The sequence below is a fragment of the Giardia intestinalis genome, chromosome 5, assembly GCF_000002435.2.
Source record: "Giardia intestinalis strain WB C6 chromosome 5, whole genome shotgun sequence".
NCBI classification, from domain to species: Eukaryota; Fornicata; order Diplomonadida; family Hexamitidae; genus Giardia; species Giardia duodenalis.
In genome coordinates this window covers 3,226,895-3,241,349 of record NC_051860.1, presented here as the reverse complement: position 1 = coordinate 3,241,349, position 14,455 = coordinate 3,226,895, and the positions used below count along the sequence as shown (strand labels likewise).

Here is a 14,455-nt window from a genome sequence, read left to right as displayed (position 1 = left end):
TGAACGGAACAATGACGGCTCCTCCGATGTTTGAGTGGCCTGGATTGGTTCCACATGCAGATATATGGATGGCTCTCCAACGAGCAATGGACAGTGAGCTAGTTTCAGACTACTTCACTAGGTTGTCTGCGGCTCGAGAGAGTATCGAGGGGCTTTTGAAGGCCTCGCTTCTTAAAGCCATAAAGCAATCCGAAAGCAAGGTACAATTGGAGCTGACATATAGTGGCATCTCTAACTCGCCAGAAGAAGGCTATACCCAGCTTATTGGTCCAAATCTCAGACTGGGTGGCACAAATGCTTTGGTGGACAATACAGAGTACGAAGACGTCACTGTGTGCGGTTACGGAGGGATCTGGCAAGGAGTGCAGAGAGTTGACAGACCTTACGAGTGATCTGTTCATTTACTTATGCCGCCGTCCACACAACGGGGAGACACACCGTCTTCCAGCTCGGCTCCTTGATAGTATGTGATGACCCACACGATGATGTACATAAGAATTATGCAAACTGTTACGGCTGTAAATAGATTCAGTATCCCCGAGTATGTCTGCTCGTTCATTTTTTGTAACACACAGATGAGTGAGTAGGGCCTAACGTCGGGTTGTGTGTTAAATATGCACTTTTGCCATATCAATCGCGGGCTTTCCCAGCTTAAGAGAGAACTCGCGATGCCAGTGATCTTCGCGTTCTTTTTCTGCTGCCTGTCTATCTCTTTCGCCTTGAATGACTAGGTCCACTAAAGGAGAATCAGGTACTGAAGGATCTCCTTCGACACCACAATTAATAATATAAATGACGCCCTTAGTTCGAAGCATTTGCACGTTTGCATAGGATGCAATTCTGGCCAATGCAGACGTGTCTCCGTCCAACTCGCCCACGCAGACTAGGTCCTTTTCGTAGTTGGCACAATCCTTAAGGGTGACCAGCAGCTCTTGAGAGGATGAAGTGGCGCTTGCGGAGATTAGGCAGAGATGGCCCTCCTGTGCAATACGTCTTCCTGCGCCAAGTTTAGGGGTTCTAAAAGAGTAAAAAGGATCTGACGAGTGGCTCTTTGTCACTATTCCTCGCCGGGCCAAGTTACCGAATGCAAAGAATGTGCTTGTAAAAGCATAGACCGCCGAGCCCCGGTAACTGAAGGCGTTCGGTCCCGCTTCGCGAATGAATTTGAAAAGAAAGTCACGTGTCTGGGCGCTAACATTCCTGTAGATAGAAAACGTAAGCCGCTCCCTCAACTCTCCATCTTCAGAGCCAATATCGAAGAAAATTCGAGCCATTTTTGAATTAAAGCCTTTACTTAGCTGATCTAATAAGTTCTACACAAGCGGGTCACTGGAGCATAGCACAACTGTCCATACCCATGCAATTTCCTCAGCTTCCTGGGCCGACAGGTCTATAAGTTGAGGCATATATCTACCTAAAAAGACACGCCGCCACCCTAAATGACGGATGTGCTTGTACGTCCATGTGTTCTGTATAGTTGTGAGGATCTCCACGACCCTATTTTGGGAAACTCCATAGGAGCTAGGAAGATTCTCCGATTCCATCTTTGACTTTGCTTCCGATGAAGAAAGCACAAGAGTGTCCTTATTACCTTGCGCTGACATCGAGTCATATAGATTAGCTGGCTCTGTGCCATCTTGTGAATCATTGTCTGGAGCATCCACTGTATGCATCTGTTTTACTTGCTCAGTTGCACTAGACCGTCCTCGCTTGTATGCTCGAGTAGAGGTATCTTTTAGTATCAAGCGAAGGTTTGCGCAGCCCATTCCTACGCTGAAACATATCCCAAAGAGACTTCCTATAGCACAGAGGAGACACACCACTATAGTGGGGACTGTTGGTTCAATAGCAACGAAACAAACAACTGCATGTGTAAGAACCCAACCGCAATAGATCAGGATTCCGAGCATGGAGCAAACAAAGTACCCATAATTACGAAGTCCTACGTCTGTTCCAACCCACGGACAATGGTGGTCAAAATACACTATGCAGTGGCCACAATCATCACAATGGGAGGTGCCTGGAGGCCTGAATATGTTACAAGTAGTACAATAAACAGCGGTTCCTGCCAAATTTCCCACTGTATAGGGGCTTATGATCCCCACTTCAGACCTCGCGTTGAACCTATCATTTGAACAGACAGGCATATATCCTGGATCTGTGATTCCAGCAAGTAAATAAAGTGTTACACAAAGAATACATGTAGCTATTGTAACTCCATACGAAACGTAGGGGGTAAGAACACGTTGACTCTCTCTAGCGAGGACAACGCAAGTTAGAATACAATAAAGGATATACACCACCACTGTTCCAAGAAAACAGCCGAAGTCTTGCCCTCGAATGCCCCTTTTGCCACAGCACCGACCAATACCGTGGAATTTACACATTAAGATTTAAACCTTTGTTGACTCTCCTATCCTTTTGTCAAGCATAGATAAAAGTATAGAGTAGTCGCTTTTCTTACATAATAGGTTTGATTATTTATCCATTCTCGTTTCTGTGGATGTTTGGTTATGTGATTTTCTATTAAAAATATAAAAGAAAATACTTACTCATCGGCCCCCGGGCGGCGCTCGGCCCGCATGCCGCTGTGACTCGGGACCGGGCAGCGACCAGGGAAAGCCTGGGGCCGACCGGGCGCCCCGAAGGCTCTGCTCTCCTGGCTTCCCCTTACCTGGAAGACAAGGAGTTAGTTTAGCACCTTTTCTGCTGCTAAGCTGCTCTGCCTCCTGCTAGAAGGAAGCGAGTGAGCCCTTGGGTATCCGGTAAGACTTCTGAGTAAACGAGGTAATGCTTCGGTGAGTGTACGTTAGTCGCATCGGCACAGAGCGCGTACTAATCAGACGAAGTCACATGTCTGCTAACTTCTATATAATATTCTAAAGCTATCCGGTCTCTGGGTGGCACCGCCAGGTATGTAGCGGGGCCCGTGGCCATTAAGACCCAGAAGGGCCTCCTCTCCTACTTGGCTCCGGAGTCAGTCCCAGTAGAGCATTGTTATGAGGCTGTTGTGCAGAGAGACACCGAATAGTTTGTACCGGTACACACCCCTTGTCCCCAGACGGCACTCACCAGGGGTAGGCATTCGTAGAACCGCAGCATCGTGGGCTTGTGCACCGCTCACTGCCCACACACGTGTAGCTGCAGGCACACAAGCCAGTCGAGAGGCGCTCGCTTGCCAGAGATCCCTCACCACTGTTCAGAACACCGAACCGACGCTCCTGCCAGCGCGCCGCTCTTTGTAAGATACTCCAGAGAAGCTCAGGCCGTCGCTCAACAGCGTGCATGCCCGAGGCCTCTGTTTAGAGAACACTGCGCTAGCCTCTGCATGCCTTGAAGGCGCAGAAAAGAGGGTCTACCGATAGAGCCCTACACCATGTCCAGACATCCATGTTTTCAGAATCTTCGCGCAAGGATAAGAGGTAGAATGGGCAGAGCTCCACTGGCCTCGCGTCATGCAGATAGCGATGCTATGCGTACCACATGATTGCATGCCACCGCACGAAGACAAGAGCCTGTATCAGCAGCCGACGGCATTTTACCAGTAGACCGAGGGACATTCCCACACTGTACTCAGTCTCTCGCGTAACTTTCAAGCATGTTCGGTCGTGCTGGACGCTGCCTTTAGTTATATCTTGCTGAATAGCCAACGCAGTTGGCAGTGACCCCAAATATAGTGCGCCTTGCCTAATTCAGACTTCGGGATAGGCGTGTGGAAGACAAGCAGACGCATAGTATGGAGTACAGAGAGCCGTAGAGGCAGTTCTAAGTGCAGCATAGAGAAGCAGAGTGGGCTGTGGCCTCATGTGGTTAGAGGTATATGAGCGTATAGTCTTCTGTTCAGGACACATATCTTGGGAACCACTGCGTTGAGTCCTCTAGACCATCACTTGGAGGACGAACCGTCATGCAATGCAGGGCTGCATGCCAAAAGACACATGTCTGTCAGGAGAAGGTCGAAGGACAGATCCACAGGCATTGCATGACTTGCTGGCATTCTTCTGTACAGAGCGTAATGCCTCGTGACAGGGAAGTCGTAGTTTTGTCACCAACCCTAATAGGGCTAAGGCATGGTCAGCGCGGAACTATGCATTCCTGCTGTGGTGCCCACAGAAGTGCTTGTCGAAGAAGATGCTTGCGCTCTCTGAGGGCACACACGAGGAGGAGCTGTGTAATGCGAAGAGCCTGGCACAGACCTTAAAGGGCTCAGGCTCGTGGTCATAAAAAGTCGCTCCTGCCCGTCTCCGCGGGTACTGCAGTTCTCGATGGCGGATCATCGCGTCTTCTCCTTAACCGGCACGTTGGCAACCTGGTCTCTGGCGTAGGCACGCAGAGCATCGGGCCAGAAGCGCCGACTCGTTACCTCCTTTGCTCGGCCAAGTCCCGTGTTGGCCACAGAACACGCGTGTCTGCCCCCAGTGCGTAGCCGCTGAATCCTCAACAGAGGGACGTGTTCAGAAGTCTACGCTAACGCAGCCCACTGCAAGCAAAGTTCATCTGTCTCTCAGAGAAGAGGCGGCTGGGCCGTGTGTTGCGCATCAGGAGGCCTTTATGAAGGGCGCCCGCACGTCTCGTCACACATGTGCGTCCGAGTGACAAGTAGCAGCCGGCGATACGGCCGCCCTCGGCTTCGCAGACACAGCGGGTGTGCTTACTGGTGTTCAAAGCAGTATGCCGTTGATCGTGGCATGCCTTTTCTCCAGGAGGGCTGGACGCCACTCGAATTGTGACTGTGTCCCATAGACGGGTGCTCTCCTTGTTACTCTGTAACACTCGTGCGCATCGGGACCGGCGATTCGCATCTGTGATCCAGACAGGAGCAGCGTCTTGTACTTCCGAGTAAGATGCAGCCGGCCCGCGAGCCTACGTGCCGATCTATAGTCTATAACAAGCAAGCGGCAACCACTTGGCGTGCTACTCACGTGGACATTGCAGACTCTGCATCTGAATCGAGAGGCTTGACAGCGTACCGATTCCACGCTTGGCCGTCATAGGAGCCGGTTCCTTCTGCTTAGTAGCAAGCAGTCAGGCTTTACCGGTAGGAATGATTCGGTATAGTTGAGCGGCCCGAATAGACCCTAGCGACACCACGGCTTTCTGTTTATATTAAACGCCTTCGCTGTACTGGGGTCTCAGTGAGAAGACAAGCACAGATCCAGGCATGCAAGCCTTTAGAGATGCGTACTGCACGCAATTCCGGTGTGCTCGCCTGACGAGTCCTACTGCTCTAGCCGGCATACCGTTAGATCCTTCTGTACAGATTGAGCGAGCAGATATTAGCATACGGGTCACGTTAAGTATCTATGTTCAAGGCAGCTGCTGCTGAACGGGCACACCCAGAGCCACTGTCGCGTAAGATGCCAGCAAGATTCGCGGCCGCAGAGCACACTGTAATCTGGCGACTGATTTGGTCATGCCGCTCCTTTGTCCGCTGGAAACTCGGCTGGGCGCGGTAGAGAGCGCGTCGGGAGAACTCGATGGGAGAGGACTGGCAGGGCTTCCTGCGCCACGAGGGGAGCCACCGCAGGAGGACGCGCAGACACGCACGCCAGGCCACAGTAGACACGCGGACGCCCCTGTAGACTGGGCTGGCAGCAGGCGTCCGCAGAATCCGCGCCAGAGCCAGCTGCTCAAAAAACTGGGCAGCCTCTGGTCGTGTGCAGGCCTTGCAGAGCGCTGCGGCTCCCGACACTCGGCGACCCCTCTCAGAGCGGAAGACCCCGCGGGCCGCAGGCAGCAGCTCGTCGTCGGCGATGTCCCGAACGAAGGGGACGGCCCCAGCCTGCCCGCCTCCGTAGAGCTCTGGGCATCTGCAGACAAACCGGGGCTGCGCAGAGTGCGGCTCTCCCTGGCGGCCGAGGGCGGGGGTCCTCAGCAATACCAAAAAACTCCGATCAATACATCAGCCCCAGCGCCGCCGTGTGCAAAGCGGTCTGTTCTGTGTGGCGGCCTAAGCCAGCTCGTACTGCGGCGATGGCCCGGGTGAGGGCGCCCTGCTCGCCCGACGGACCGGGGCAGGCAGGCAACAAACACCCGCTAAAGCTTTTGTGCAAGGCCTGTACATATTTAATTTCACATTATTCGTTGGTCTGTTTTTAGTTTTATCGCCGCTTCTATCGGATGGGCTCTGGGGCAATGACGGCGGAGACGCGCGCCTCCGTTCTGCTCGAGCTCGCGAAGCAGGTCGTCGCTGCCCGGCGGCTGGGGGAGACGGCCGAGAGCCTCGCGCGGCGGCCGCTGCTCCTCCACCGGCACGTGCTCCGGACGGCCATCGACTGGAAGAAGATCGCCCGCGCCCTGTCCGAGGACCGGAGCAGGATCTATCACTGGTACCGCGAGACGCACTCGCGGAGCATCCTCAACGTGAAGATGACCGGCGAGGACCGCAGGGCCATCAAGGCGATGATCATCGCCGGGGTCAGGGACCGGAGCATCCTGGGCCCGGACTTCTACCGCAGGGTCCACGAGCGCTTCGGGGCGAAGTATCCGCGCCAGGAGCTGCGGATGACGTACAACAACGCGCTCCGCACCCAGGACGTCCGCGCCGCCCTGGAGGAGCACGGGGTGGTGCTGCCGCGCCGCACATACGGCCCGAGGGCGGCCAAGCAGGAGGAGGAGGTATCTCCTGTGACGGCCTCTCCCCCGCCCCCCTGCGTTCTTGGTTGCGCCGCGCCTCCGCTGGTGCCGCCCGTCGGGGGGCCGGTCTTTGTGGCCCCGGGCGCGGTCTCTGCGCTTCTGCCCCCGCACGCGCCGGGGTGCCTCGTCCTCGCCCTCCCGCCCGGGGTCGTTCCTGGGCCTGGCGTCCTCCCGCTCCAGACGGGCCAGGGTCTCCTCGGGTCGCCCGTTGCATTCGCATGCGTGCCATGCTTCCCCCCTGCGAGCTACGGAGGCGTGCCTGGGTGCGCTGATGCGAGCCCCAGTAAGGGTTGAGGACTGGAGACCCCGGCTTGCTTGGTGGTTGGCGAAGAGTGGTCGGTAGGAGCAGCTAATGGCCGGAGCCTGGTCAGTGACGAGACCGTCATGTCTAGAGCGTGCAGCATGCTCAACCACGGCACAGCGCAGGGCCCACCAGACGCAGGCTACGACGGTCTGGATGTCGCGCAACCCGCATTCTGCGCATTGCTGAAGAGACCACATACAGCAGACGAAGGCAGGGCTCTCCCATGTGCCCAGACGACTCGAACACCGCGGTCTGGGCCAACGATCTACCAGACAGGCCCGTCCGGTAACAGGCGACTGAATGCTCTCTGGGCCGTGAGCTAGGACTGATGTGCAGCTGGCCGGCCACGACATTCACCCTGGCTGGCCCTCTGTCTTCACGCGCCGACACGCCAAGGAGCTGCAGGCCGGCTCTCGACACAGACTGATGCTTGTCTCCTTGTTGGCAGGTCGTGAGTGGAAGAGTGGACGCGCTCTGTAAACGGCATACTCGATCCGCTCGTTCGGTGAAGCTTTTATCAAGAAGAGATGCGATGATTGTCTCACCAGGCATACTATTGTCTGCGCACCTGTGCCTCAGATGCGGCCACCACGGCGCAGCTGCATCTCCGATCATCCTGGGCACACCTCCTGGCACGAGCAGGTGCGCCGGAAGGGATGCACTGCCCACCGCCGAGAAATGGATGAACTTCCTTACCCAGGAGCCGGCTGACCACTAGCCGTGCCCAGCAAACCCCAATAAGCAGGCCTGCTGAGCCAACCCATCCAAGAAGCTGTGTATCCGGAAGAGCTTCGCGTCGAATGGCTCCTTGATTAAAGAAGCTGGCATCCAGCGCGGCATGACGACTATCCGCCTGGTGCTGATCTGTCTGCTGGGGAACACGCAGACGCCCTAAGCTCCGTGTGAGCCTATGTTCAAAGCGTCCTTCACTGGCAGGAGATTCAAGGAACTAGGCGTAGATAGGAAGAGCATTCCCCACTGGTGCCACGAAGTACCGGTATGCTACCTGGCTACACTAATGGCAGCGAAGAGCACGAGAAGGTCCCAGGGCCTCATCGAGCGGGTCTGCCCCTAGCAGGCCCAAGTAGACGCTCTCTCCAGCAGTGTACAAGAAGCCCGGGAGGGAACGCTCGGGTCGGAGCTGGGGTGTTGCTGGTACAGGCTGTCCTTACTGAGTGCATCCCTCAGCGTCCAATAAGTGGAAAAGTGACCGGAGCTAGGTGTGCCTGCTTCTTCTCTGCCGCCTGCATGTTGTTGCATCTCTAGCTCTTCCTCATTTGTCGAGCGACTGCTCCTTCTGGCTTCTTGCTGGTCCTCGTTCGTCGTGTAGTCTCTTTTGGAGCTGCTCCCTGGAGGCCGAGCTGACCAGCAACATAGAGGAGCCTCATTCTTAGCTTCACACTCCACAACTGGCCCAGCGACATGTTGACCATTTTACAAGCAGTTCTGGGTCGCCCAGTCTGGGGCCGGCTGCTGTGCATTCTCTGCTTGACTGCCAGGGTCAGCGTCTGGCCCAGACACTAGATGGACAGGAGGCACGGACAAACGCCATTTGCTTGTTGCTTTCATGATCCACGAAGCTGCTGTCTTTATGTGAATCTCGACCCAGGTCGGTCTCCGTTGTAAGTGCAACGGTCTTGCGCATGCAATCTGGAGGATCTACGTTAGAGAATCGAGCCGAGCAATCCTTGTTAGCGCCTGCCATCCGACGTCTCTGTTGTTGAACTGGCCTGTAGAAGTCCGCTATAGGCCCTCAGACTCTTTGTCTGTGAGGTCCTTCATACTGGCCGGCCTGTCCTCGCAGAGCGCACTAAGTGCCCACCTATAACGCATGTCGGCGGCAGACTCCTCGGGAGCAATTTGCGGGGGTCTCGATGGGGTGGCCGACGCCCAGTGAACGACTCCAAGCCACCCTTTAGTGTCTGCGCTGTCGCTCCACGAGAGTGCGTAGTGGGATGCAGCCGGAATCCCCGTGTGCGGGGGCCGACAGTCAACGGCAGAAAGTTCGGCACCCCGTGTTCCCACGACGTCTCCGATCGCAGTACTGGCGGGGCCTGACGGCGCTTCTCTTCTTAATTCGGAACGAGTTAAGGAGTTTCCGCCGTAGGATGGCCGAACTGGCGGCTGAGGGAGCTGTGCGATGCGTCAGAGACTGTTAGAGATTCATATTGTGTATTGTGCAATGACCGATATGCATGGGTGTCCCACCGAAGACCCGGTGAAGGATGGCACCGGAGATGAGACAGGATGACCCCTGGTGGAGGAGACCACGGTGCGGGCTTGCCTGCAGATGCCGTGACTAAAATCTCAGCCCGTCCAGGAGTTTAACGGAGGTCATGCGACCGAATACCGAGGCCTACCGGAGAGCCGCATCGCCCCTGCACGAGCCAGCAAGCACTGCCTTCGACCCGACCACAGTTGAGAGCGCCCATGTCCGTGGATGCCGTCGGTCAGGTCCCTGAAGACCACCCTGCTCACAGCCCCAGGGATCCTCTGCAGACTCTGATTTCTATATCCCTGGGGTAGATGTTTGCAGATAGCGGCACAGGGCTCAGCAAAACCGCCAGAAGATCCGCAGCACACTGTCATTAACCATGACGTCCTGTGGTATTCATTCCATGGCTAAGCCACCAATAATGGCACTGGAACTGGAGTAAGACACTTCTAGGGTGCGACTACAGGACCGTGGAGGAGCTTCCTTCCCACGAAGGAGACCCTGCAGCTAGGGCGTGGTCCATCAACTCTTAGCACTGCACACCTTGGTAGAAGCAGAGCCAAGCCCACACTTAGAAATCGATGGCTGCTCTGTTGGACCCCGCACACGATGCTAGCTATAGAAAAGAGCCCGGGCAAGGAGATCACGCGGACCAGGTGTACCCGGACTGAGAAGCGTCTACTTTATCAAGTAACGGTAACCGGTCTATGCACACAGATCATGTTTGGCGACAAGCTCCCCTGTAGCTCATGTATACACTGCGAACCGCTGCTTAGAAGCCTGCGTTGGAGATGCTGCAAGACACCAATGGCTGAAAGGTGTGACTAGCCGTTCTTCCAGCTATCATCTCTCTGGATGCGCCGGGTACTTAAGGTGATAGTCCAGCATTGCACGCCTTGACTGCCACGGGCCTTGTGCATAGCCGACCAGGTGCCCGACACACGCCGCTTAGGAGTGCCCAGACCCCACGGTGCTGTAGTTGGGCTGCTAGGATGCGAGAGGTGGTGCACAGAGGCGCCTATCAGAGCCAAGGGTCTGTGTGTCGCCTGCCTCTGGGTGGAATAGTTGTACAATAGTAGGGGGTGCTCATTGCCATACAGAAGCGGGCACGGCAAAACATGGAGGCGCGGTCCTGCCACAGAATCCAGTGGATGCTCGGAGACAGGTAACTCAGCGACCTCGTAGAATAGCGGCGTCGAAACTATGGAGTAAGTGGGTGTAATAGGAGACACGTTTACTACCTAAATTTATGCCTTCCCCCTGCAGATAAACCACCAGCAGAGGAAACCGACGAGACCCCCGACGACAATAATAGCGGCCACGGCGATGCCCGCTATGGCGCCAGTGGAGAGCCCGCTCTTGTTGACGCTAGAAGGCACGCAATTTTTATCATCACCTAGAACAAATCCGTCGTTACACTCTGTGCACGTGCCGCCAGGACATGACTTGCAGTTAGGAAGATTGCAATCAGGGGCGGGGACTCCATCGCATGTGTTAGTCTCAGAGTTTGGTGTTCCCTGAGGGCACGAGACATAACAGCCGCCTCTGTATAGATAGTTCTCTCCCTTGCACGACTGGCACGTGCCGTCGGGGGTGCTCTTGGCCGTGCACTTGGCCCCTGCGGCGGCTATGGTCTCGCAGGCCCCGTCGATCGGGACGTGGGTGACAGCGCACTTCGTACAGCGTGAGCTCGTGGGAGTCTTGGCCTCGCACTTGTCACAGGAGCTATCACAGCTGGCACATGTGTTGTCGCCCTTTCCGTAGAATCCGTCGGGGCACGCGGCGTAGCATCCTCCGCTGTAGAGGTAGGTGCTCCCCTGGCACGCCTTGCAGGTCCCGTCGGGGGCGTCCTGCGGCGTGCACTTGTCCTGCCCGTCCTTCGCCTGGCACGCCCCCTCGACCGGGACGTGGGTGGCCTCGCATTTTGTGCAAATCTCTTTTTGCTGGCCATTTATATTGACATCTAGACAGTTAGTTCCAGATGCACAATTTTGAGAGTTGGTGCACGATTTTGGATCGGCAAGCGCCAAGTAAGCGAATGCTAAACCTGCCAAGTACAACATTGCCCGCCGAATCACGCTCACACTAAGGGGCGATCAGATAGCAGTGGAAGCCGCCTCCACCGGGTCGCATGCATCCTTCAGCGTGTCGCTGTGAGCACGCTGCAGTGCAGAACAAGAAGGCACTGGTGCTTTTCTGCGGTACCCAAGGACTGACAGCTGACTGGTGCCCTACTCAAGAGCATCCTATCGAGGCTATCTATTGCAGGTGGGCATGGCTTGTGTATCGTTAAAGCCACCATAACACCGTACCCTACAAGCTTCGGAAAAGTGTATAGCCCGCATGTGCATCATCCGTCAATTTGCTCTGCTAGGAGGTGGACAGCACTCATAAAGCTGGCTCCACTACCAAGGACCCTCTTCGAGAAAGGTATAGACGAACTTGAGGAAGCCTTCCAAGATAGCCAGGTTCTGCACTAATAGGCAGCGATGACGTTGGCGCAGGAGATGCAGAATGTGACATGGCCTCACGACATGGCACATGAACATTTTAACACTGCCCACAAGGAAAGTCCATTGCGATAGTATGCATTGCTGTGTAAATGTTGTTGCTAGGCTCCTTGGTCATAAGAAGACATGAGCCTCCTCTCTCAGTGACGCGACTGTTCGATGCAGATCCTACACGAACAGCTTCTTCACTTTCGGGCGATACGCACTAAGTCCGTCTAGACGCTCTAACATTTCTGCCCACCTGGGCAGGCGAAATACATGGATCTTGACTCTAATATGCGCCTCTGTGCACCACCTCTCGCATCCTAGCAGCCCAACTACAGCACCGTGGGGTCTGGGCACTCCTAAGCGGCGTGTGTCGGGCACCTGGTCGGCTATGCACAAGGCCCGTGGCAGTCAAGGCGTGCAATGCTGGACTATCACCTTAAGTACCCGGCGCATCCAGAGAGATGATAGCTGGAAGAACGGCTAGTCACACCTTTCAGCCATTGGTGTCTTGCAGCATCTCCAACGCAGGCTTCTAAGCAGCGGTTCGCAGTGTATACATGAGCTACAGGGGAGCTTGTCGCCAAACATGATCTGTGTGCATAGACCGGTTACCGTTACTTGATAAAGTAGACGCTTCTCAGTCCGGGTACACCTGGTCCGCGTGATCTCCTTGCCCGGGCTCTTTTCTATAGCTAGCATCGTGTGCGGGGTCCAACAGAGCAGCCATCGATTTCTAAGTGTGGGCTTGGCTCTGCTTCTACCAAGGTGTGCAGTGCTAAGAGTTGATGGACCACGCCCTAGCTGCAGGGTCTCCTTCGTGGGAAGGAAGCTCCTCCACGGTCCTGTAGTCGCACCCTAGAAGTGTCTTACTCCAGTTCCAGTGCCATTATTGGTGGCTTAGCCATGGAATGAATACCACAGGACGTCATGGTTAATGACAGTGTGCTGCGGATCTTCTGGCGGTTTTGCTGAGCCCTGTGCCGCTATCTGCAAACATCTACCCCAGGGATATAGAAATCAGAGTCTGCAGAGGATCCCTGGGGCTGTGAGCAGGGTGGTCTTCAGGGACCTGACCGACGGCATCCACGGACATGGGCGCTCTCAACTGTGGTCGGGTCGAAGGCAGTGCTTGCTGGCTCGTGCAGGGGCGATGCGGCTCTCCGGTAGGCCTCGGTATTCGGTCGCATGACCTCCGTTAAACTCCTGGACGGGCTGAGATTTTAGTCACGGCATCTGCAGGCAAGCCCGCACCGTGGTCTCCTCCACCAGGGGTCATCCTGTCTCATCTCCGGTGCCATCCTTCACCGGGTCTTCGGTGGGACACCCATGCATATCGGTCATTGCACAATACACAATATGAATCTCTAACAGTCTCTGACGCATCGCACAGCTCCCTCAGCCGCCAGTTCGGCCATCCTACGGCGGAAACTCCTTAACTCGTTCCGAATTAAGAAGAGAAGCGCCGTCAGGCCCCGCCAGTACTGCGATCGGAGACGTCGTGGGAACACGGGGTGCCGAACTTTCTGCCGTTGACTGTCGGCCCCCGCACACGGGGATTCCGGCTGCATCCCACTACGCACTCTCGTGGAGCGACAGCGCAGACACTAAAGGGTGGCTTGGAGTCGTTCACTGGGCGTCGGCCACCCCATCGAGACCCCCGCAAATTGCTCCCGAGGAGTCTGCCGCCGACATGCGTTATAGGTGGGCACTTAGTGCGCTCTGCGAGGACAGGCCGGCCAGTATGAAGGACCTCACAGACAAAGAGTCTGAGGGCCTATAGCGGACTTCTACAGGCCAGTTCAACAACAGAGACGTCGGATGGCAGGCGCTAACAAGGATTGCTCGGCTCGATTCTCTAACGTAGATCCTCCAGATTGCATGCGCAAGACCGTTGCACTTACAACGGAGACCGACCTGGGTCGAGATTCACATAAAGACAGCAGCTTCGTGGATCATGAAAGCAACAAGCAAATGGCGTTTGTCCGTGCCTCCTGTCCATCTAGTGTCTGGGCCAGACGCTGACCCTGGCAGTCAAGCAGAGAATGCACAGCAGCCGGCCCCAGACTGGGCGACCCAGAACTGCTTGTAAAATGGTCAACATGTCGCTGGGCCAGTTGTGGAGTGTGAAGCTAAGAATGAGGCTCCTCTATGTTGCTGGTCAGCTCGGCCTCCAGGGAGCAGCTCCAAAAGAGACTACACGACGAACGAGGACCAGCAAGAAGCCAGAAGGAGCAGTCGCTCGACAAATGAGGAAGAGCTAGAGATGCAACAACATGCAGGCGGCAGAGAAGAAGCAGGCACACCTAGCTCCGGTCACTTTTCCACTTATTGGACGCTGAGGGATGCACTCAGTAAGGACAGCCTGTACCAGCAACACCCCAGCTCCGACCCGAGCGTTCCCTCCCGGGCTTCTTGTACACTGCTGGAGAGAGCGTCTACTTGGGCCTGCTAGGGGCAGACCCGCTCGATGAGGCCCTGGGACCTTCTCGTGCTCTTCGCTGCCATTAGTGTAGCCAGGTAGCATACCGGTACTTCGTGGCACCAGTGGGGAATGCTCTTCCTATCTACGCCTAGTTCCTTGAATCTCCTGCCAGTGAAGGACGCTTTGAACATAGGCTCACACGGAGCTTAGGGCGTCTGCGTGTTCCCCAGCAGACAGATCAGCACCAGGCGGATAGTCGTCATGCCGCGCTGGATGCCAGCTTCTTTAATCAAGGAGCCATTCGACGCGAAGCTCTTCCGGATACACAGCTTCTTGGATGGGTTGGCTCAGCAGGCCTGCTTATTGGGGTTTGCTGGGCA

At 55.7% G+C, this 14,455-nt stretch overlaps 6 protein-coding genes and 2 non-coding genes across 8 annotated transcripts; 3 read left to right on the top strand and 5 right to left on the bottom strand.

The window, feature by feature from the left end:
- Positions 1–26: 26 nt before the first annotated feature.
- On the top strand, positions 27–392 carry GL50803_0031617 (uncharacterized protein; the record flags this gene model as incomplete). Its single annotated transcript, XM_038046049.1, has 1 exon — positions 27–392. The coding sequence occupies one exon, from the start codon at positions 27–29 to the stop codon at positions 390–392; it is 366 nt and encodes a 121-aa protein (XP_037902337.1).
- Positions 393–397: 5 nt separating this feature from the next.
- Positions 398–559, bottom strand: GL50803_0026129 (uncharacterized protein; the record flags this gene model as incomplete). The annotated part of the gene is made up of 1 exon (XM_001707598.1): positions 398–559. The coding sequence occupies one exon, from the start codon at positions 557–559 to the stop codon at positions 398–400; it is 162 nt and encodes a 53-aa protein (XP_001707650.1).
- A 49-nt stretch (positions 560–608) lies between these two features.
- Positions 609–1,274, bottom strand: GL50803_001909 (uncharacterized protein; the record flags this gene model as incomplete). Its single annotated transcript, XM_001707599.1, has 1 exon — positions 609–1,274. The coding sequence occupies one exon, from the start codon at positions 1,272–1,274 to the stop codon at positions 609–611; it is 666 nt and encodes a 221-aa protein (XP_001707651.1).
- Positions 1,275–1,313: 39 nt separating this feature from the next.
- GL50803_001908 (DHHC palmitoyltransferase) lies at positions 1,314–2,387 on the bottom strand (the record flags this gene model as incomplete). Its single annotated transcript, XM_001707600.1, has 1 exon — positions 1,314–2,387. The coding sequence occupies one exon, from the start codon at positions 2,385–2,387 to the stop codon at positions 1,314–1,316; it is 1,074 nt and encodes a 357-aa protein (XP_001707652.1).
- A 3,733-nt stretch (positions 2,388–6,120) lies between these two features.
- GL50803_00137682 (uncharacterized protein) lies at positions 6,121–6,930 on the top strand (the record flags this gene model as incomplete). Its single annotated transcript, XM_001707602.1, has 1 exon — positions 6,121–6,930. The coding sequence occupies one exon, from the start codon at positions 6,121–6,123 to the stop codon at positions 6,928–6,930; it is 810 nt and encodes a 269-aa protein (XP_001707654.1).
- Positions 6,931–8,940: 2,010 nt separating this feature from the next.
- On the bottom strand, positions 8,941–9,060 carry GL50803_00r0006. The gene has a single exon (XR_005248660.1). It is a non-coding gene; the product is annotated as a 5S ribosomal RNA (ribosomal RNA).
- Positions 9,061–10,402: 1,342 nt separating this feature from the next.
- GL50803_0050116 (VSP) lies at positions 10,403–11,218 on the bottom strand (the record flags this gene model as incomplete). Its single annotated transcript, XM_038046131.1, has 1 exon — positions 10,403–11,218. One exon carries the CDS (start codon positions 11,216–11,218, stop codon positions 10,403–10,405), a length of 816 nt encoding a protein of 271 aa, XP_037902336.1.
- Positions 11,219–13,056: 1,838 nt separating this feature from the next.
- GL50803_00r0007 lies at positions 13,057–13,176 on the top strand. The gene has a single exon (XR_005248661.1). It is a non-coding gene; the product is annotated as a 5S ribosomal RNA (ribosomal RNA).
- The last annotated feature ends 1,279 nt before the right edge of the window (positions 13,177–14,455 follow it).